General features: G+C 40.1%; 1 protein-coding gene across 3 annotated transcripts in view; it reads left to right on the top strand.

Annotated features, from left to right (window-relative positions):
- The window catches only part of prkcab (protein kinase C, alpha, b), a 157,035-nt gene extending 134,279 nt beyond the window's left edge, over positions 1-22,756 (top strand). For all 3 annotated transcript variants that reach the window (XM_065249958.2, XM_065249959.2, XM_065249960.2), the window contains 6 exons: positions 503-565; positions 3,148-3,286; positions 9,386-9,466; positions 17,005-17,112; positions 17,570-17,710; positions 19,698-22,756. In XM_065249958.2, the coding sequence (XP_065106030.2) occupies positions 503-565; positions 3,148-3,286; positions 9,386-9,466; positions 17,005-17,112; positions 17,570-17,710; positions 19,698-19,865 (700 nt within the window). In that variant the 3' untranslated portion in view covers positions 19,866-22,756. The remainder of the gene's footprint in view (positions 1-502; positions 566-3,147; positions 3,287-9,385; positions 9,467-17,004; positions 17,113-17,569; positions 17,711-19,697) is intronic.
- The last annotated feature ends 837 nt before the right edge of the window (positions 22,757-23,593 follow it).

The raw sequence follows: 23,593 nt of genomic DNA on the forward strand, positions 1-23,593 counted from the left end.
CAAAACTTAAAGCTTGTAAATCTGTTTGTCTAGGATGACAGTCCATATGAAAATAACACCGTCTGTGTTCTCATATTTCTTATGTCACTCACAGCCGAAAGAAACATCACATCCATCACCAATAGATCTGCCAGCATAAACGCAGAAAAAACGTACGAGGTCCTGTATTTATAAAAGCTTTTGAAATAATAGAGCTGCTCCTGAACTAACATGTCTCACCATTTCTTTAACGCCAGTCAAAGCATTTCACATTTAAAGACACATTATTGTATTGTAGGGCAGCTATACAAAATATTTGCTGTTGAGTGCTGATATAAATGTGTATAACAGCACTGGATCTGTTCATTATTTGCAGTTCTCTGCTTATCTCTGTACAATTATCATTCACAACACTGTAGCTCTTCAACCCATTCGTTTTTATTAGCAGGAGCAAAACTAAACAAGAGATGTGCCCATACAGTATACTGATGTTGAGTAATAGTAAAGTGTGATCTGTTGACAGGTTTTATGCAGCAGAGATTGCTGTGGGACTCTTCTTTCTTCACAGAAAGGGAGTTATCTACAGGTGAGTCCAATATTTCATTCGGTGCGTAAATAACACTTTAAATAACAACACAAGAAGATTTTTCACACATGCAGGTCTTTCATGCATCGTACAGGATTATATAGGCCAGGAGAGGTATTGCAATTAGTCACAATGCTGCGTATGCATCTACATATGAATGTAACTAGACACACAACATTTTTTTGTGTTTTTGCTATTGTGCAGATGTGTGTCCTTTAGCCCAAACGCATGGGTGCCATAAATTGACTATATAAATTAGCATTAGCCTTTATTGAATGGGTGGACCAGCAGTCATCTAACCACTTTAAAGTGTCTTATGCATCAGGACTTTGCTTGTTGTATCTTCTTGTCTACAATTAAAATTGGGTCTTGGTTATTTAGCCTTTGGCTATATGGCTCCAGTCATCATCCGCTGAAGTGTGTTCGGCGCTGCATCATACATTGATCAGTCTGATGAAGTCAAACGCACTGAACGTCTCCATCTTTAATGCTTGCTTACTGTGCAATGTTGATATCTCATCACACACACAACAGTTTGAAAGATGGTTCTGGTAGTGATTTAATTCTCACTTTCTGCAAATGTAACGTTGTAACAAGCATTTTTGGTTACAACTGTAATTTAGTCATTTGTTATATTGCTAGTTACTGAAAAAAGTAAGATTAAACACTAAATGTGGGTCACCATCTTTCTTTAAATGACTGAAGAAGCTGCTCTTCCTCGTGTATTTTGTAGGGAGGGTGGGGAATACGGTTGTGGTACCTAACACAGTTGGCTCTAGGACTCAAAGCTGAACGCTTGTTTAGGGATATTGTGGACCTGTAACTGAGGGACCATGACGGATGGTGAAGGAATCTAGAAACCAGATAATCAGAAATGATGAAAGCGAGCACACCTAACAGAAAACTTCCATATACATAAACTGAAGAAGGGATTTGTGTGGATTAAAATTTTTACTCAATCAACAAGTTTAAGACAACCCCTATGCATCCTGACAATGAGTTGCCTTTCTTTGTCAAAGTTATGAGCCACTCAAAGAAAGCGACTTAAATATGATGTAGGTATGTGACAAAAAAAAATACTAGAAAATTCATATATATCATAACCCATATGATAAATAATAAAAATACCTTTAAAAAGGATTTTAAATGATTAAAATCTGATAATTATTAAGAAGTTATGGAATTTTTAAATTCGAAAATTAGGGGTCATTTTTGTACCAAATAAAAACAATAAAACTATGAAAAACTGTGACCTCTTCCGCCTGACCAAACACTTTAAAATATCATAACTTCATCATTTATTGGTATATTTGCATATTTCAAACACCACAGTGTAGGTAATTAAAAGCCCAACAAGATTAAGATGACCTCTTTTTAAAAGGTATATATAAAAAATGTATTATATGAAACCGAGAGCATCAATCCACGCATATCTTCCCATATGAAATCAAAATCCTCTCAAATAAAAGCTATATTTACATATTTATTGTATTAAACAGACATTTCATTGTTTCTTTAATATTTCTTAATTAGCTAATACTGGCAAGCAATTTAAATAGTCAGATATTATTAATACATTAATTAATGATTAATATGTAATTTATTATTTATAAATGTTGCATGCATGTATTTATTTATATGTTTGACAAAATTATGCCAATAATGTAATCTAGAGATTGTAATGCTTCATTCTGTATGATTACTTTGAAAAATACTGCACGGATTGATGAAAACGGAAAAGTTTTGGAAGCCAATATGATTGAATGGCCGATTCTGCTGTTACAATCAATCCCAAACTTCACCTAATTCAAGTTAAATGTATATTCTAATCAAAAGTATTGGGTTTGAAACAAAAAATACTCGCATTCATAGCAGAGTTTGATAACAAACACGAGAGAAATTTTGCTTCGCTTATACAGTAACTTTCTTCTTACGGCAGCGATATTGGAAATTCGAACGTGTATATCTTTGACAAAGCAAAGATATGACAGATTTCCTAAGTCAACAACGCGTCTGGCGCTGAATACCTGCTGGGAACACAGCCGTGGGATTAAAGCGCTTGTGTGTATATACGTCATTTTGTCACATACCTATATGATGAATGTTTAAATCACCTCGACGTATTAAAATGTTAGTGTGGTATGTCTCATTTCTCGATGTGTAAATAAAAAAGTCAAGTGTTGATGAAAACACGTCTTACCTGAAGTAAACAGGATGATTCAGGGTTGAAGAGATGTGAAACACCCAGGATGTGCAGGAGAAATGATGTGAAGAATGAGTCACTCTGTGAGGAAATGAGAAGAAAAGCTTTTTGTGTCCCTCCCTGGAGGGCTGCAGCGTTCAGCTTGTATTAATAATACTCTTTGATGATGATGATGATGAAGACTGAGGTCAAGCTGACCTCTCTCACTGACCACCCGGCTATTAAATGTTTCCCTGCTCTTGTGTACACCATTGTCTGAGTGCTATCTCAGGAGACCTGTTTTTGTATACCTTATAATGTCATGGTTAAATGTCCCAGTATCATTCAAGGCATTTTAAAACTGTACAGCAATAAAATGATGAAGTGTTTCTTTTCGCAGAGATCTGAAGTTGGATAACGTCATGCTGGACTCTGAGGGCCACATTAAGATCGCAGACTTCGGCATGTGTAAGGAGAACGTGTATGACGGCGTGATGACGCGCACGTTCTGTGGAACGCCAGATTACATCGCCCCAGAGGTGAGCGGGGGGTGGGTGACACCCTAATGAGGCTTTCGGGAGAAGAACGATGGAATAACTAGGGATGCAACGGCAGATTAAATAACTTTTTACTATCGCTACCTCCGTCGATTGTTTTTAAACAGCCGATGTATATCCTGGCAATCAAAAGAGGCAGAAAACAAAGCTCAGAAGTGTGTGATTATCATCGGTTTTATTATTTGTATGTATCAGTATTGGTAGACATCATTCTACATATTTGAATATGGTTATCTGCACAGAAGTTTGGTATCGTTGCAGGAATAACCCATAATAACCTCACTGCAACCTCAGCCCTGAGACTCTTACACAAAGTATTTACAAGTTAATGTAACCGAATCATATAGACATTTAATAACAGTTAGAGCGAGTAAAAAAGCTCACGGTGTGATATTGACCTGTAGATTAGCGCTGTAACATCTTGTCTTGTGTGTGTGGATGTGAGGAGTGTGGGAAGCAGGAACATTGTGCGCTCTTTCACACAGAATCAAAGCATATTGCAGGTGGGAGGAGAGATAGCAAACATGAGCATGATGTGTTCTTGGCTGGATCTTAATATATATATATAGAGAGAGAGAGAGAGAGAGAGACAGCTTTAAAATTGAAGGAGGCGGGCATTAACAAACAGCTTGTTTTCTTCTCAGGATGTGGAAAGGTTTGATGTTGGGTGTTTGTGTATCTTCATGTGTTATCACTGTTTCTGAGAAATCTTCTTCCACACAGTCTGGGCAAAAAAGCATGGTGATATATTTAACATTGTGCTCAGCATATGGACTTTTCTTATGTTATGTGCTGCTTTGATGAATTGTGAAGCAGTTCAGTTCAGGTTTTGATGAGTTGTGACCCTGAGCTCCAGATGAACTCAAACACCAAACAAACAAATTAGAGGTTTAAGGAACAGTTTACCCCAACATGTTTGAATGCTTTTGTTGTGAACCTGTATGATTGATTTTCTTTTGTGGTAAACAGATTTAGCCTAAAGTTGAAATTTTGCCTTACCCAGACCTGCCAGCTTGTACGCATTTTGCTACAGCATTATGTGCTGTCTTGAAGAGACATGATGGTTAATTCATCCCCCGCTTACACATCTCTGAAAACAGAGACATCACTTCTTGTCATTAAAATATAAAAAGCCCTTTTAAAACCTCACAGCCACCACTCCTGAGGATGGTGTGAAGATTCCTGGGAACTTCCTATACACATTCACATGTTACCTTTCCAAGCACTCTGCCTCATACATCTGGCAAACCTAAAGTTTCGCTGGGATTTCCCATCCCGTTCTTTTCATGCAGTGCGAGAATTATGACAAAACTTTTTGAATTTGAAATGCCTGAACTTAAATTACTGTAATTTGACAAAATTGAATATTTTTTCATATTTTTAAAGATATGTTTTTTCAAAGACCAATTTTTTTCCTGAATGTCTACACTGTAAATATTCAGCTTCAGGTTTTCAAGATAAACAGGATATTCAGAACATGAAATTAAATGTTTTCAAAATTCAGATTCTACAGAAATTGGGCAGAGGTCAATCTTCTGGGTTTCACAGGGAAAAGTAGTAGATCTTGGAAAAGTCAAACTTGGTAATTTCGTGTTTATCTTGAAAAGTGTCAACTTTCCGCCACTTTTCTCCACCATACTTCACTCTTGGAATGATGTTTTTGCTTTCTGTGCCCTTTTTGCGCCACAGTATTTTTCCTGAACAATTCAACTTTTGTTTCATCAGTCCATAAAATATTTTCCCATTAGCACTGGGGTTTACCAAGCTGTGACTTGCCATAGACACCATGCCTGTGCAAAGACTTTTGATGTATGGTAGACTCATAAACAGAGATGCGTGCCAGCTCCAGTGAAGTCTTCAAGTCTTCAGCTGATATTCGTGGGTTCTTCTTTACTTCATTGATTATTTTGCGTTGTGCCTTAGCAGTCATCTTGGCTGTGCACCCACTTCTAGGAAGACTAGCTACAGTATTAAACTGTCTCCAAGTCGCCAATTCCCCATTCAGTGAAAGATAATAGAAGTGCAGTGTACTTTAACCAGTATAACCGCACAAACATGTATTCTGAGAGTCGTTTATAAATGAGCGCTTATTAAAAGTTACAATGATTTAACCATGTGACCTATGCGCCAATGACCAGGGGCAAAGAAGCCTAAAACCCACACACAGAAATGTTTCCCTTTCATTTGTGCATCATCACGATCACAATGTAAAAAAGCTGACTGTGACTGCATTAACATTATCATCACAACATCTGATTTACTAAGAGCAGCCGTTACTGTACATCATCCACAACTTTATCTCTGAATATATTCATACAAACCTGTCTTTCTATCTTTATTTTTTCTCTTCTTATAAACTCTTAAATATGGGTATTTAAAATATATAGCAAAAATGCTGAAATAATTGCCTTTTTGTAAAGGAATTTTGTTAAAGATCAGATTCAGAACGATTGTCAAAACATACACGGTAAATCGCAGTATTAGAGATTACCATTAAAACTCATCAGGGGAAAAAAATTAATGCAAATGATTTCTCTGTCAATGGCAGGGAATGAGTTAAATATGTACAAAACTAAATGTTCTCCACTAGTGGCTGCAAAACATCAACATCAGATATAGTTTATAGAAGAAGCATAGCTCTTGGTATAATGTGATATATTTTATTTTATATTTGTTTTATTGCAGACTTTAGACTTTAGACCAGTAGTCTCAAACTCCCGGCCCGCGGGCCAGTTGAAAAAAGCCATCAAAGTGCCCAGGTTAAGAAAAAAGAAAAAAATTGTGGAAAAATGTCCAGAAGATAAAAGTATGTGTACTGATATATATAATGAAGTATAATATATTATTATGTAGCTTACTATTCAATTACACATAGAGCATTATTATTATTTCTGTTCAACTAGTTTATATAACATGGACTACCCATTCAAAAGTTATGGGATCACTTTCACTTATTAATATTTTCCCACATATAATAGAAAATTCATTAAAACTGAAATAACAGAGAACATAATAAAGTCAATACTATGACTGAAAACAATCAAATAAATCAAAACAGAAACACTTACTGATGTTAATTTTTTATAATAGTTTATAAATGTGAACAGAAATTAAATTTGTTAGTTTAGTGCAAGGTTATAATAGGTCTTAGTCAAGATAAGGTTAAGAAAAGATTTACTTAGGCTACTTTTATAAAATAATGTATATTAAAAAAGATAAAACCACTGCTTATATATTTTCAAGTATTATTATACATTAAATAATAGAAATTAAACATGACATTTACAGAAATATAGTACTTTTTTCTAACGTTAAAATAGCTCTGCGGACCCCCGATGAAATGTCTGTCTTAGAAATGGCCCCAAGCCAGTTTGAGACCCCTGCTTTAGACAAATGCTCTCAAATTAGCACGAGAGCGCAATTCCAAAAAAGCGCATATGGGAGTAGTGGTAATATTTGTGGGTTATGTACTAAAAAAGCACAAATTAAATAACACAGTCGCAACAGCTGATTTCCATAATGACCAAAACAATCTTCTAAGGGCAGTGCAAATTAGTTCAGGGTTGCAAATAAGCCGAGCTGATGAGGTGCAGATGATCTACTGACACCTGATGCACTTGAGTTCAGCACCATTGACATCATAACTAACCAAGCCATAGTATACTGTCAAATACAAAAAGGACAAAAATAAAGGTTTTTGAATATTGATATTGTGTGACTTCTCCTAGTGACTCCTCTTTTATTTTCTCTAGCAAATAAAAAATGGCTTGGCAAAGAATATATTTAAATAATATGTTCTTCTGGCATTACAAATAAACTGTTATGTGTGGAAAAAAATCCTCTGCCTTGTAACACACGCTCTCTGATCTCTGTGATGTCTCTTCTTTCAGCAACAATTGCAGCCATTTCAAGTGCAAAATGATTTAAGGCATGCTTTTTTCAACATTAAAATATGGCACAAATACCAGTTATATCACAGGCGCAACTATTAGTTAATCGCATTGCATGAATCATTTAATTAACCTTATAACCTTTTCAGTGCTAATTATCCACTGTGTGTGTGTTTGTGTGTGCGTGCGTGTGAAGGACTTTAAGGTCGCAGTATGATGTGAATATTAGTAGACAGTCTGTGTACTATAGTTGTGCAGTACATTACTGTAGGGCTCCTGGCATGTCTTTAGTCATGAGTGAACCTCACATCTCCTGTAAGAGTAACACAGATAAATCACTCAGACTGTATCTGTTTCCTCTAATTCAAGAGCTTTATCAAAACAAACCCATCATTACTAGAGCTATAACAGTCTGTGTGATATTAACACAGGACCACACAGGATATAATGTTTTCAGCGTGTAAATGTATATCATTTTTCTGTGAATACAGTAACATTTGTGTTCTTTTGTTAACATACGATCTGTGAAAGAAACTCCATTGGATAATTTTGTTTGTTCTCAGGCAGCATTATGTTTCTCATAAAATATATATTGTATAACTGGATAAGCAATAAACAATAAATAAACACACACACACACATTATTTAACAGAGTTATTTAACGTAAAAGTAAAGCTATTGTTGCTAATCAACATTTAGTGGTTACAAGCTTATTCTCCATTAACCTCATATATGACCTGGTGTGTACACATACATGGACTTCACATTTTTGTTGTTTGCACCTTAATACTTCATTCTGTGTAACTGGAACCTGTTGTACACAAACGTGGACAAATACACTGGTTCATGTTTAAAGAAAAATATTTTATTTATTGGTTCTTCATAACCCCAAATAGCTGGAAGAAATCTTAAATGCAAGCCAAACAAAAGCTCTGGTCTTACGAGGATAAGAAATACACATTTGTTAAATTGGATTGGGATGATTTACTTTTGAGAGTATAAATAAAGTCCAGTGATTGACTTCCAGACAACAGTTGCCCGCCAACGTTTTTTGTTATTTTCAGAGTTTCCAAAAAAAAACTTCCAGGAACATTTTCTTCTATAAATATAGGAAGATTTTCGTTGCAAAACGAGATAAATCCGTTTTTAACATTTTTGTCAAAACATGTTTATTAATATGTTATCATGTTATTATTTTATTTTATGGTTCTACTTAGCTGTATTTTTTAAGTTATGAAGGTTTAAATTAAAACAAACCAACTGCAGTTGAATTGATATTAATTGGAATGCACAACCAAAAAACGAGATTTCTGAAAAAAATTTGCAATGAAACTCTTCATATAAACATACAAATATATCAATTGAAAGAACAGAGCCTCTGCTTTCAAACAAACAATAAACAAACAAACAAAACTATCTATATTTTTTCTCTGCTCATAAACTCTTAAATATGGGTATTTTTCTACAAAAAAAAAAAAAAAAATAGCAAAAAAGCTTAACTGGTTGCAGTTTTGCAAAGGAATTTTGTTAGAGATCAGATTCAGAAGGATTATCAAAACGCAGTGTAAAATTAATAATCATTTTTTGCTTTAGTTTTTTATAAATTAGGGAATTTTAGTGGATAATCGTGGTATTACAGATAACCCTAAAACCTCATCAGTAACACTTTTTTATGCAAATGTTTTTTCTTAAATGACGAGATATCTCATCAATGGCGGGGAAAGAGTTAATTGAAACACTGCAAGATATAACGCAACTGTTGTTGGCTCAGTGCAGGAGATTCAGACATTCAAACGATTTGGTTTTGTAAGTTTTTCACTTAAGTTTTTAAACATTCATGTGAAACCATTCATTGTTTTACTACTTGTGAAATGTGGCACACAGGTAAAGATGCATGTAAGAGAAAGAGGAGAGATTAAAACAGACATGAAAAGATCTGTGGGTGCTCTGCGCTTAACAAAACCACAATTATCTCACCCTGTTATTATACACACTCAATAGTGTGTGTGTGTGTGTGTGTGTGTGTGTGTGTGTGTGTGTGTGTGTGTGTGTGTGTGTGTGTGTGTGCGTTGAAATTGTGGGTGTAAGTGAGGGCAATTATTACAGAAAGAGATGAGGAATGGCATGCTGAATGGAAACGAGAGTTTCCCAGAACTCATGAATGAATGTAGAATTTCTTTTTCCTCCTCAGATTATCGCCTATCAGCCGTACGGGAAATCAGTGGACTGGTGGGCGTACGGCGTTCTCCTCTATGAGATGCTGGCTGGGCAGGTAGGTTGAAAAAGTTATTACAAATCATTTAGTATTTTCTTTAGTTCTTTGAAATCAGCACTTTGAATGCCTGTGATTGCTGCCCTCCCTGCTGGGTTCGGTCATGAAAAGCGTCTATTGCAGACCTCACTGTCTCCGAGCAACAGAGAATGATGTGGACAACTCGCAGTGTCACACAGAGCTCTTATGAAAGACAAAATATACCAGTTTTATGCAGAATTTACATAATTCAATTTTAGTCACTTAGTAGTGTTAGTATTACAAGAAAGTCCTGCAGATTTTTAAAGAGGTCATGAATTAAGACATCAACATTTTTAGATGTAAAAGATCATTGTACTATAGAAAACATCCTGAAACAAGTTTAAAAACTCAAAACTTTCATTGTAAGCCCAAAAACAGCTTTCATTAAATCTAAGCTGCTAAAAGGTTTCATGTCAGACTGCATCATAGTGGGACGATGCAAAAGATCAACGCCAGCTTCTTCATCATTGCCTTTTTAGCCCATCAAGAGATGCAAACACAAGATTACTCCAGCAGAGATGCCTCTGAGGATTTCATAACATTCTGCAGTGTCTCTGCATTGCCCTTCTTGCCATCCCAACATTAGGAGAGGATCAACTTTCATGATGAAACACACTTTCTGCTTAAACAGTTACCAAGGTTACAATCATTTACATCTCGCCTTTTCATCACGGCTTCTGGCTTCGATTACGGAACAGAAGAATCTTGCTAACACAGATGATTGGCTTCAGATTTGTTTTGATACCCCACCCCAGACAATTTTTATGGTTTCATCCCACTGCTGTGTGCTTCAACAAAACAATAAAAGCCTCTGAAATCTTCACAGAAATGTGTTTTCTTATGTTTTATCATCTCTCAGGTACTCAGAGGATATTGCAATACTCCATTAATTCAACTTATTGTTAGGGATGACACAACACAGGAATCCCAGCGCAGAGGTTTTTAATTCACAATATGTATAAGAGATTAACACTCAATGTCGTCAGATATGTATAGTAGAAAACTCCCAGTGTCCGTGTGTGTAATGAAGAGGTGAAGAGAAAAACACTAGCGAGGCGGACCACACCGATCTCCTCTAGGTAGTCACAATGTGGGAAACACAGCTGGACTGTAGGACATCCACATGATCTGTAAACACAGAGACGAAATCCTGGTGGGCACAGAGAGGGATTCCTGGCGGAGCACTGTGAGAGATTCCTGGCGGAGCACAGAGAGAGAGAGAGATTAGACCGAGAGCCTTCAGCTGATGAAAGCGCTGGACAGCGCTCTGCTGCTGGTCAGCACAATCCGTTGGACAGCGCTCGGAGACGCCCAGATATAGGGAGTGCACAGCTCGACTGTTGCCACACCAGTCGGGGGAACCAGACAGCAGGGATGATAAACCAGATAGCAGTGATGAAAAACAATCCAGCAGAGTGGGGCGAAGACAGGAAACTAATCCACAATAGAGTGACAACGGGACGGGGAATCTAAAGGGGCAAAGGCAGCAGAGAGCACAGAAATAATACAATAGACTTTCTAAGCTTGACAAGACAAAAACTAGACAATGCTAGCGGGCATGAATATACTGAGACAAACTTGCAAAGAACAGAGGAAACGAGGGGAATTTAAATCAAACCGAAATGGGCATAAATGCGATCAGGTGTGTGACGCCGGTGAGGAGATTCAGAGATAATGAGATCACCAGGTGGGAGGCGCGCACGTGTGGAGCTGTCAAAACAAAAACAACACATAATGAAACAAAGACAAAGCGGCCGGTAAGACCGAAATCATGACAGGACTCCCCCCCACGACCGCCACCGGGCGGTCCATAAGGAGGCTCACCCCGTCGCCGGCGGAGATCCTCTATCAGCCCAGGGTCCAGAATGTCCCGGGCCGGTAACCAACACCTCTCCTCCGGACCATAGCCCTCCCAGTCTACGAGATATTGAAATCCTCTGCCCCGGCGGCGTGCTGGGGGCAATCTGAGCCTGACCGTCACAGGATTAATAACCTTAACTATGCTGTATGGCCCAAGGAATCGTGGAGCCAGCTTGCGAGAAGGCTCACGGAGAGGCAGATCCTTGGACGAAAGCCATACTTTCTGCCCACAGATAAAACGGGGCGTGGGTCTACGGTGACGGTCAGCCGCGGCTTTGGTTCGTCTGGAAACCTGGCGTAATGTAAATCTAGCTTTCCTCCAGGTGCGTTTGCAACGACGAACGAAAGCCAGCGCAGACGGAACCACCGTATCAGGTTCTTGGGACGGGAATAAAGGAGGCTGAAACCCCATGGACGCCTCGAATGGGGACATACTAAGAGAGAAAACGGGGAGAGAATTATGGGTGTATTCGACCCAGGGTAGCTGTTGGCACCAGGAGCTCGGATATTGGGATGTCAGACAGTGGAGAGCTCTACCTAAATCTTGGTTAGCTCGTTCACATTTCCCGTTGGTCTGCGGGTGATACCCCGAAGACAAGCTGGCTGTGGCGCCAATCTGTCTATAGAATTCCTGCCAGAAACGAGAAATAAACTGAGGACCCCTATCTGAAACAACGTCTGTGGGCAGACCATGTAAGCGAAAGACGTGTTCGATCATTACCTGGGCTGTTTCCTTGGCAGAGGGAAGCTTGGGCAAAGGGACAAAGTGAGCCGCCTTGGAGAAGCGGTCAACAATGGTCAAAACAACAGTGTTTCCCTTAGAACTAGGCAAATTGGTCACAAAATCGATGGCGATATGAGACCAAGGGCGAGAGTGGATGGGTAATTGTTTAAGCAGACCAATAGGGGCTTGATGAGAGGCCTTATTACGGGCACAAACCTGACAGGCTAACACAAACTGTCTGACATCCGGACCCATAGAGGGCCACCAGAAACGCTGACGCACGATAGCCAACGTTCTCCGAACCCCCGGATGGCACACAAACTTGGACTCGTGACCCCACCGGATGACCTCGGAGCGAGGGGAATCCGGAACTCACAATCGACCCGCTGGGCACCCATCTGGCACTTCCCCCTCCCGGCCGGCCCGTCTCACCCGTTGTTCTATTTCCCAGCGCAGGGCACCCACCACCCGCCCCTACGGGAGGATGGTTTCGTCCCCAGCGGAACCGGGGCTTTCGAACAAACGAGAGATAGCATCGGGCTTAGTATTCTTGGAACCGGGCCGGTACGAGAGGGTGAAGTTAAATCTGTCAAAGAAGAGTGCCCAACGAGCCTGACGAGAAGATAACCTCCTGGCTGAACGGATATATTCAAGGTTTTTATGGTCCGTCCAGACCAGGAAGGGCTCCGAGATCCCCTCTAACCAGTGACGCCACTCACCCAAAGCCAGTCTGACCGCCAGCAGCTCCCGATTACCTATGTCATAATTTCGCTCTGCTGGGTTTAACCGATGGGAGAAAAAGGCACAGGGATGCACCTTGCCATCCTTAGCAGACCGCTGAGACAAAACGGCGCCTACCCCGACATCCGAAGCATCAACCTCCACAATAAATTGAGCAGCAGGATCTGGAATAGAGAGAACAGGAGCAGAGATAAACCGGGACTTTAAATTATCAAAGGCCCCCTGAGCTCTAGAATTCCAGACAAACCTCTCCTTAGTGGAAGTTAGAGCAGAAAGAGGCTGAGCAACCTGACCGTAATTTCTGATGAATCGCCGGTAAAAATTGGCGAAACCCAGAAACCTTAATAAATCCTTACGGGATTCGGGGACTGGCCATTCGGCAACCGCTTTAATCTTGGCTGGGTCGGGACTTATCTCACCAGCGACAACAACAAAACCCAAGAATGAAACTGACTTACGATGGAACTAGCACTTCTCCGCCTTTACATAAAGCTTATTTTCTAACAACCGGCATAAGACTCGGCGGACATGCTGAGTGTGTTCCTGCATGGAGGGGGAAAAGATGAGAATATCATCTATGTGCACAAAGACAAACCTGTTAATCATGTCTCTCAACACATCATTGACAACCATAGAGAGGCATGAAGGACGTGCAACACAATCTCTTCACGATGATTACCAGACACAGAAAGACTCACAGGACAGGTGCAATGTGAAATCCGCGCCATCTGCTGCCCCTTAAGGGACCAGACATCCAAGGGGGATTGGAGAGGGACAACCGGGACACCGGGCGCGTACCAGAGCCTCATCAATAAATTTGCCCTCCGCTCCAGAATCGAGAAGGGCAGTAGACGGATGATCACGCCCAGCAAAGGACAACATGACGGGCAGTTGGGTACTGGAAACAGGGGAGAGTTTTGAAGAAGTGACGCCCACCAGGACTCCCAGACTTACTGGTGGGCAGCGGCTTTTAACAGGCAGGTCTTGGCAAAATGTCCGGGTTTCCCGCAATAGAGACAAAGGGCATTCTGCAGCCACCTATCTCTCTCTCTCTGTGACAGGCGCATACGCCCCAGTTGCATGGGTTCCGACCCGACTGGTGGTGACGTCGAGGAAGAGGGAGAAGTGGAGGTCTCATCCATGAATAGTCGTTGGCGCAGAGAACAGCGCTGACTGCGAAGCAACCTCCGGGCTTCGATCCGGAGAGCTAAGTCAATGATTCCCTGGACCAGATGTGCCAGCCGAGCTGCAGCGGCGTCCCCGCGTACTGAGCGGTCGAAGAGTTTTTCCATCTCCTCGTGAAATTCATCAAATGATCGGCAGCAAGAATCGCGGGCATCCCACACGGCTGTAGCCCACTCGCGAGCCTTGCCAATCAGCAGGGTAATCACATACGCAACCCGGGTGCGTTCAGAAGAGTAGCGACGAGGCTGGAGGGCAAAAACCAGGGAGCATTGTGATAGAAACGCTTGGCAGGAGGCGGGATTGCCATCATAAGGTGGTGGAGCTGTGGCATGAGGCTCCGTCTCTAACTGCTGACTAGTTTGAGAGGTGTTCTGCCGAACCTGGTCAAGGCGGGAAGAAAGGTCAGTCATTCGGGAAGATAACTCCTCGACCTCCTGAGATGTGGTGGTGAGACGGCCCAACCATGAACCCTGCTGGGCGAGAGCAGATCGGAGGGCGTCAACCTCCGCGGGATCCATAATGGCAAGTTCGTCCAGTTAGGGATGACACAACACAGGAATCCCAGCGCAGAGGTTTTTAATTCACAATATGTATAAGAGATTAACACTCAATGTCGTCAGATATGTATAAGAGAAAACTCTCAGTGTCCGTGTGTGTAATGAAGAGATGAAGAGAAAAATACTAGTGAGGCGGACCACAGCGATCTCCTCTAGGTAGTCACAATGTGGGAAACACAGCCGGACTGTAGAACATCCACATGATCTGTAAACACAGAGACAAAATCCTGGTGGGCACAGAGAGGGATTCCTGGCGGAGCACTGTGAGAGATTCCTTGCGGAGCACAGAGAGAGAGAGATTAGACGGAGAGCCTTCAGCTGATGAAAGCGCTGGACAGCGCTCTGCTGCTGGTCAGAACAATCCGTTGGACAGCGCTCGGAGACGCTCAGACATAGGGAGCGCACAGCTCAACTGTTGCCACACCAGTCGGGGGAACCAGACAGCAGGGATGATAAACCAGATAGCAGTGATGAAAAACAATCCAGCAGAGTGGGGCGAAGACAGGAAACTAATCCACAATAGAGTGACAACGGGACGGGGAATCTAAAGGGGCAAAGGCAGCAGAGAGCACAGAAATAATACAGTAGACTTTCTAAGCTTGACAAGACAAGAACTAGACAAAGCTAGCGGGCATGAACATACTGAGACGAACTTGCAAAGAACAGAGGAAACGAGGGGAATTTAAATCAAACCGAAATGGGCATAAATGCGATCAGGTGTGTGACGCCGGTGAGGAGAGTCAGAGATAATGAGATCACCAGGTGTTTCCTGATCCTCTCTGCTCTCCTCAGATGTGCCTATCAAAGCCTATCTCTCATCTGGTTCCACAGGTTTTTTAGGCCCACCTTTTCATAATCTGTGGCCTTTCTCCACAACTTTCCTCTGCCCTCTCCCACTCTGTTTAGGAGAGGCCTTTCTACTGTATGCTGCAAATCTTTTGCTGCCTTCGCTGTACATGATGACTCAGATGATGTATAACTTGGTTCTTATGGTGCCCCGTTTATGGAGCTCTGAAGAGTTTGTAGGCTCTGATCGAAGCTTCTCCATTCATCCTTTTAATTAGCTTTCGGCCATTTAATTTTGGCTTTCCGGCTTTGCGAGGTTCCCGGCACGCTGTTGCATTGGAAAGAACTAGCTGTGAGGTTAGGAATTGACATGAGTCCTCTTGTAGGGGCTGCTCTTGCTCCTTTCCGCTAGGTGCAATGTTGGGCTCAGTAATGCTTAACCTGGCTATAGTTCCTCCTTGTCTGACCTGCTGTTGCAGTGCATGCTTGCACCTGGGTGTTGTTACAGCATTTTGCTTTCCCCTGGTGGATTCACAAACCCTGGTATGTTGTAACTTTGGATCACCCGCAGCTACATTCTCTTAGGATCCTTTCTTTGCATGTCTTGTTCGTTCCAGTCGTTGCCATGTCATCTGTACTGTTTGGTCCATCTTCCATCCCGCCTCTTAGTGGACCGCCAGGCTGTTTTCTTTTTGATCTGCTTTACAGACATGTGGATAGGGTAACTAGCCCCTCCACCAGTCTTTCCTGCTGTCAGATGGACTTCCCCTGCAGCTCTCCAGTCTTTCCCTGGATGCCAACTGGCCTATTCACAGTAGCATTAACAGTCGATCCAAATAAAGAGAAAATTACATGTGTGTTTCATTGCTCTATTCACCAAGTGTATTTTAATTGGCCACACTATGAGACAATTGTACAATTTTCTCTAGAGTTTATACATCAAGTGTGTTCTGATCTTTGAGGGGAATAGGGCAAAAGGGATGATCACTTTCGATTGGAACTCATCCTTTATATTTTTGTGAGTGACAGCCACGTACAGTAGTCTTTAACCAATCATTGAACAGATTATTAACAGCCAATCATAGAACATTTTACTGATCTTACAGTGGAAAAGATTGAGGAGAAAATGGTTTGGTATGTCATTTAATCAAAAATCTCATACACAAATATAATTAAGAAACCAAGAATGCAGGGATTAAAAGGTGATGGTGCTTTAGGCAAATCATTAAACAAATGATGACAAAATGAATTTTCTTGTGTTTTATGCTGTACTTTCATCTTCCATCATTTTGTGACTCTTTTTTTAAAGTATCGGTTTAGGCACCAGTACCGTTTAAAAAAAGTACTGATTTGGCAGCGGTATCGGGAAAAAAAAAACAATACCATCCCTATTTCTGAGAGTGTATAAAACCTTAAACCTGATGTCCAGAAGTCCAGAAGTCCACCAATGAGCAAAGCCTAAGGTGACAGTAGCAACAAACCAAAAGTCAAGTCGAAAAAACTTTTGGAGAAACCTGACTTACATTTTTATGTTTGAAACCAAGATGGTGATCTAGTATCTAATACTAGTTTATTTAATCATGTCACATATTACTTGAAGTCTGTTGTTTTTACAGTAAACATGTTTCATTAAAAAACTAAGACTAGTCTTTTTCTACCACCAGCCTCCATTTGATGGAGAGGATGAAGATGAGCTCTTTCAGTCCATAATGGAGCACAACGTGTCCTACCCTAAATCTCTGTCTAAAGAGGCCGTGTCCATCTGTAAAGGGGTGAGTCCTCATCCATCCCATCATCACTCACCAGCAGCTGTGTCTCAATTCACTTCTGAGCTCTGATGTATTTTAATAATGCATGTCAGATAGAAGATAAGATTTCATTTCCTTTTTTCCCTTATTGTAGTCACACAGTTCGAAGGAACATTGCTTGTATTTGCTTATTTCAGACCGGACAATGCTGTTGAAGACAATTTCAGTACCTGCCTACTCGCAAACTTTATTCAAGCATTAATGCTGATATATGAGTCTGCTCAATTGTGTATGTAGTCACTGTTACAGGGTGTTTTAATGGACATTATAATTAAGTTTCTGTACCGTAGAGAAATATTTTCAGTCATTCGAGTGATTCAGGTGTATTTTTGTACTGGCAAACATTTGTCTTTGAGAAAGAATGAAATACTAGCTGAAGATAGTTTTTGTTCATCATCAAACTTATTTAATTCACACACAGCTGATGACGAAGCACCCATCTAAACGTCTGGGCTGTGGTTCGGAGGGTGAGAGGGATATAAAGGAGCAAGCTTTCTTCCGGAGGATTGACTGGGAGCGTCTGGCCAACAGAGAGATTCAACCTCCATTTAAACCTAAAGTGGTGAGTCTACAGTAAATGTGACCGTTTACTACTATCAGATGTTTTCAGCTTTTATCAGACTGCTGTTTTATTTCAAATATCTTATTGAAAGATATTGAGACTGTTACCGTGGTACGGAGCATGTAAAAGAGATTGTCAAACACATCGCCCGGCAGAATATACAGTATACAGTCGAGCCTTGAGTCTTCCCAGCAAGAACCTAAACAGTAGCCCAAAAATAAATGAAATCAATAAATGAAAGCAAACACCCTCTCGTCACTCTTGACTTTGCTTACATGATGGAATATCAGACATCTCTCAGGCTATTTTGGCAAAATCCAAATGTAACCCGGTTCAAGTTTATTCTGTTCAGAAATGGATTACTGATATCTGGACTGTATCGGGTCTATAGTTAACATAGATGGTTAAATGAAAGCTTTTACAGAAACATGTAAATCTATACATTATCACTGTTTAATAAACGGCACTCCGGAATGCTTGATTCTGATTGGCCGGTGGCAGCATTGCAAGGCTTCTTATTAAAGTGGTTCCTGTGATGAAACTTGTAGAATATCGCATGGCCAAAAAAAAACAAGAACCAGAAAGAACTGTTGTATAATCTGTTATAACACTGGGCCGATGAATACTTTAATCTGATCGGTTAAGGAATGTTACCCAGGTGTTGATTATTTTTCTATAATCGCACACCTAACCTGTCAAATGTCTTCACATAACCACCAGAGCAATATCTGTGGTAACCGTGGTATAAGAGGAATAATTGACTCCAGTTATGTTATTATGTAAGTAATGATTGACAACAGGTCATTGAATTATTTTAAAATAACGCGGTTGTGCATTATTTTCAAATAATTTAAAGCACTGGAGTCAATGATTCCTCTTATACCACGGTTACCACAAACATTGCTCTGGTGGTTATTTTAAGATCAAAATGATGTGGAGCATTTCTCAACAAATCAGAATAAAGCAGCGCTGTGGTATAATCTGTGATAACAACCGGCTGGCTGTACATGATCTCTTTTAAAAACAGCAGATGGATTGACTGGAGATTAGATTCTATACTGTAGATTTGGTTAGCTGTGTTTCAGGAGAGAGATTATGGGGTTAAGGGCGATTTATAGTCGTGCGTAGGTCATACGGCGTAGCAGCGACGGCGTAGGTTCCGCGTCGGTATTCATTTATACTTGTGCGTCGCCGTCCGCGTCGACGTGCAAACACACGCGAGACCGCTGGTTGGCAGTAATCACGAGTGTGACCACAGTAGCAGCAGAAGTCGTCACAGAAGAAGAAGCTAAGCAAGTTAACCCACACACGAAGACGAAATAGCAACTTGTTGTGTATAATTTAAGAAGACCAGCAATGATGGAAGTAAATAAACAGCGACTTATGTTTCAGTTTGAGTTAAATCACTCCTCAACTTGGCTCATCTTTGTTTTCACCGTCTCAAACGGAAATACCTATGACGCAGTTTTTTTACTTGACGGGAGGGGTTCTGGTGGACCAATCACAGAGCTTGCGGTCCGCGTAGAGCCGACGCGCTGTTAGAAATTTTGTGAGGTGCGCGTCAGGCTACGCAGAGCTACGCACAGGCTACGGACAAGCTACGGCGTAGGACCTACGCACGACTATAAATCGCCCTTTACTCCACTTGATGATGGGTCTTTTTTTAGGGTCTATTCAAGCGTTTACATCAAACCTCCCACCATGTGTGCTAATATTTTCCCAGTGTGTGTGTATATATATGTGTGTGTGTGTGTGTGATAAAAAAGCCGCTCTCAAATGATCCTACTGGTACACTACAGGATCTTAAACTAGACAGCAGATATTGTATTTCAATCTTTCAATTGAGTGCATTTTAATATTCCTCCAGTAGACACACAAGCTTTTATCACGTCAGTAGCAGAAGCCCTTCTTTCAATCACACTGCCAGCTCTTCAGTTTAAGCTCAAAATAACCCAGTCTCTTTCTTCATTTGGCCTTTCTTTCACAGTGCGGCAAAGCGGCGGAGAACTTCGACAAATTCTTCACCCGCACACAACCCATGTTGACTCCTCCGGACCAGCTGGTCATCGCCAACATTGATCAGAGTGAATTTGCTGGATTCTCTTTCATAAACCCAGAGTTCATCCATCCAGCGACGCTTCACAGTGTGGTATGAGACCATCTGACCGGATCGATCCTATCCACGCTGTTGAGGAACTCCACAAATCTAGTTAAATACCCTTTATCTGAACATATCTGAACGGAAGTGAGCTGGAGGGAAGGGTTTTTGATGGCCCACTGGAAACACGGTATATCACAAAAGCACGCGTCCACACATTAGGGGGGATACGTTATGTAGATGATGCGAGATTGGTTTCAAAGCCTCCTTAAACAACATCATACAGTATGAGCACCCAAAGCAAAGACTGGTGCAAAAGGTAGGTATCACGAAATGTCTTTACGCAGTATATTTAACAAAGCCCACAGATATATGCTGGATGGTGGAAAAGCGAGCGAGCGATCTCTTTTTTCAGACCTCAGATTCTTTGTGTGTAAAGCATGCTGACAATAACCCAAAAGGTTTTTCTGTCCTTTCCTATATCTCCTCTTTACTGCCATTTCTAATGTTCCTGAATGATATAAATCTCTATATATTTGTAAATCTATAAAGATATCTTGTTATAGGAGTGCCAAAATACAGATGCATCAAGAAGTTTTTATATCTAGCTCTATATACTGTATGCATATAGATATTTTTACCGTCCCTTATCTTGACTGACAATGAGCCGTTATTGCTTTCCGGGCTTTAGCGTGAAAGTTTCAGATCCGGTCCCTGCGTGCTCGACTGCTTCCCACATTTTTAACATAAAACTTTTTAAACTTTCTCTTGTGTATGAATGGTGGTACTGAGCGATTCCTCGTCTATAATGGACAGACCCACACAGAATCTGAGCCCAATACAGTAAACACAAACCTCTATGGCAGTGGTTCTCAAACGGTTTAGATCTTATAAAATACATCAATTACATATTACAATACAGCACTACATTGAATAAGTACATGTACTTTGTTTTATTCAAGTTTTGGAACATTTTATGTTATACATTTTCGGTGGGGGGTCCACGTACGGATGCACTGTACATGGGTAGGGGGGGTTTGGGTTTGCGCATGCCAAAATGTTTGAGAACAACTGCTCTATGGGACAAACCTCCACACAGACAGCACTTATGTGTCTTCATTTATTAAATATTTTCTCTACTCTACCAAAATGTGTAACACTCTTTGTTTTAACTTGACAACTTATATTTTGTTTAAAGACAGTGAAGATGAAATGTGTGCCGTGTAAGCACATCTTCTCAAACAAGTAGTGTTATCATTTTTATGCAAAATTGTTTATCTACCCTTTCAGTTACATTACAATTCCTATTAGTCCTACTAAATAAAGAGAATCACTATGAGGAGAATGGAAAGTATAAATGTACCAAAAATCAGCTATCACTTGAAATAGTTTTATGCGTTATTGAAAATGAAAGTCAGAGTAAAACTATAATTTATTTTAACATCCTAAACAGGCTTAATTTTTTATTTAAACAGTTTTTTTTAAGAAATGTGACAGGACGAAGAGGTTTATATGAAGATGATTTAGTGAGATGAAGGATCAGATATGTAATGTCTGGTAGTATGCAGCCAAGTGTTTATGTGTTGAATCCTCTCTCTGTTAAACTGTGGTTCTTATCAGATGATAAGAAGATGTCCTGTAGTAAATCTGATCAGATCTTACATTTACAGTAACCTTCACATATATAGAGCTATGTTTATTGTCATACTCAAGGTACAGACTATAAACCGAGTTTTTTGTAAATACAGAGAATGCGTACATTATTCTGCGAATTTTATATTAAGAAATGAATGTGCTTTTAATAACATAGATGGTTTTTATGCTAGATGATTGAAGAAGACTAGTTTGGCTAATTTGAGATAGCTTTGATATCAGCAGACCTTTGTTATATGTATTTCTTGTATTTGTATTCTGCTATGTTTTTATGCTAAAGTGCAGGAGGAGTATGTAGACTGACCGGGTTATGTGGACAGTATCAGAACTCCTGCAGTACGTGTGTGCGTGTGCGTGCATGTGTGTCTGCAAGTGTGTGCTGCTGCTGTGTGTGCATGTGGCATGTCGGCCAATCAGTGCATGCATAGCAATGTGGCATGAGTCCAGGAATCCAGGATCCTCTAGCATGGAATGAATGTGGCACCAAGTTAACTAACTAACTCTTCCATCTTAACTATCTTCCTTTGTGATGTCGCTTTTGTGTCAGTTGTTGGACACCTACTGTAGTAAGTAGACGTCATGTATAGACTCCACCTGCTGCTGAGCGTTACACCTGAACAATGGTATGAAATTCAATATTAACACTTCAGATTAGAAATGAAGTATATATTATGACCTCTTCTCCGTACCTCAGAAAGTTTGTATTTACACAGAGAATTGCTCAGTATGGGCTCTGTAGTTTTGTGCCAACCCTCAGTGGAATATTTAGGTTTACAGGTGCTTCGATTTGGTCTCTAAATTTCTAATATTGGCAGATTTCTACACTATACATTTTTTTATGTTTTTTGCATTGATATTAATAAACCTTAAGTTTGGTGTATGTGGCATGGAAAACAAAAGTGCATGGAAAACAAAAGCAAATGAATATGAATGATTTGAATAGAGCGAAATAGAGGACAATACTTAAGAAGTCATCTTCCATCCTCAAGCAGGTAAACAAAGTGTCTCACATTGAGAGTATTGAGGAATGTAATGTTTGATTGTGATTTCTGCATGTAAGGTGGCATTTCGACATTCCCTTGGCATATGTAGTATCTTATTTAAAGCATTCCACCATGCCATTTAATAATGTAGATTCGTCTAGGAATTATAAATCTATTTATTATTATTATGTTATGGATTCCAGGACAGTGTTTTAGTTCATAGGTTTATCCACTCTTTGTTTTTCTTTTCAAAAATGTTCTCCCTCTGTCCATTGTGAAAGATAACATGTATAAATAAATGTATGAGACGAAGATGTTGTCCATGTGTTTTTTTTATCATAATTGAGCAGCACATATAGGTGCAGGTTTACAAACAGACCAGACCAGAAACAATACATTTGTGTGATTTTAAGGCAAAACAATGTCACTGATATATGTTCAGATTTGTCAGTACAAGGCAGGGGCTGAGTCATATTGTAGACATTGGGGGCTTAGCCCAAATCTAGGGGTTCCAAAGCATCATCCCCTGCTGATATATTTCACCAATTTATGGCAGCTTTATAAAATTTTTTTAATTTAAGTGTTCTCTGTATTATCATTTTGAAAGTAGCAAACCCAGCCAATTGCTTTTCAGACATGGCAATATAGGCTATTTGTACTGTAGTTTTATTATCATGATCATATTTAACAAGCAAATTCATCATAACAGCAGAAACAGGTGAATTTTGTTTCCAGAAAAATCATGTTTAAAATTGAATAAAATTCAAATAGTTTTAAAGATATCGCAATTGTGTCTATAGATGAAATGGTTGAGGAGCTGCAGACATTTTTGTGTGGGCATGAAAAAATGTCATGATTTGAGCTGAAAGTGGTGTCAGGGTCATAACAGGTTAATATGGCACATCAAACAGCCCCACCTCCATGCACGCGCACAGAAGAAACTGTAGCTGATGATGATCACGAGCAAATCATTTCATCATATAGGCTACTTTAATACCCAAACGCATGCTTAAAGAGTTACTAAATCAAATGTTTTTTAGTTAATGATCTGAAGGAATGGGGCTTTATTAGTGCTGTTCATTGATTTGAGTAACTTTTTTGACATTTGGGTATAAAGTGTTTCAATGTTACAATAGGGCTTTTAACCAA

This window comes from Paramisgurnus dabryanus, chromosome 3 (assembly GCF_030506205.2).
Source record: "Paramisgurnus dabryanus chromosome 3, PD_genome_1.1, whole genome shotgun sequence".
NCBI lineage: Eukaryota > Metazoa > Chordata > Actinopteri > Cypriniformes > Cobitidae > Paramisgurnus > Paramisgurnus dabryanus.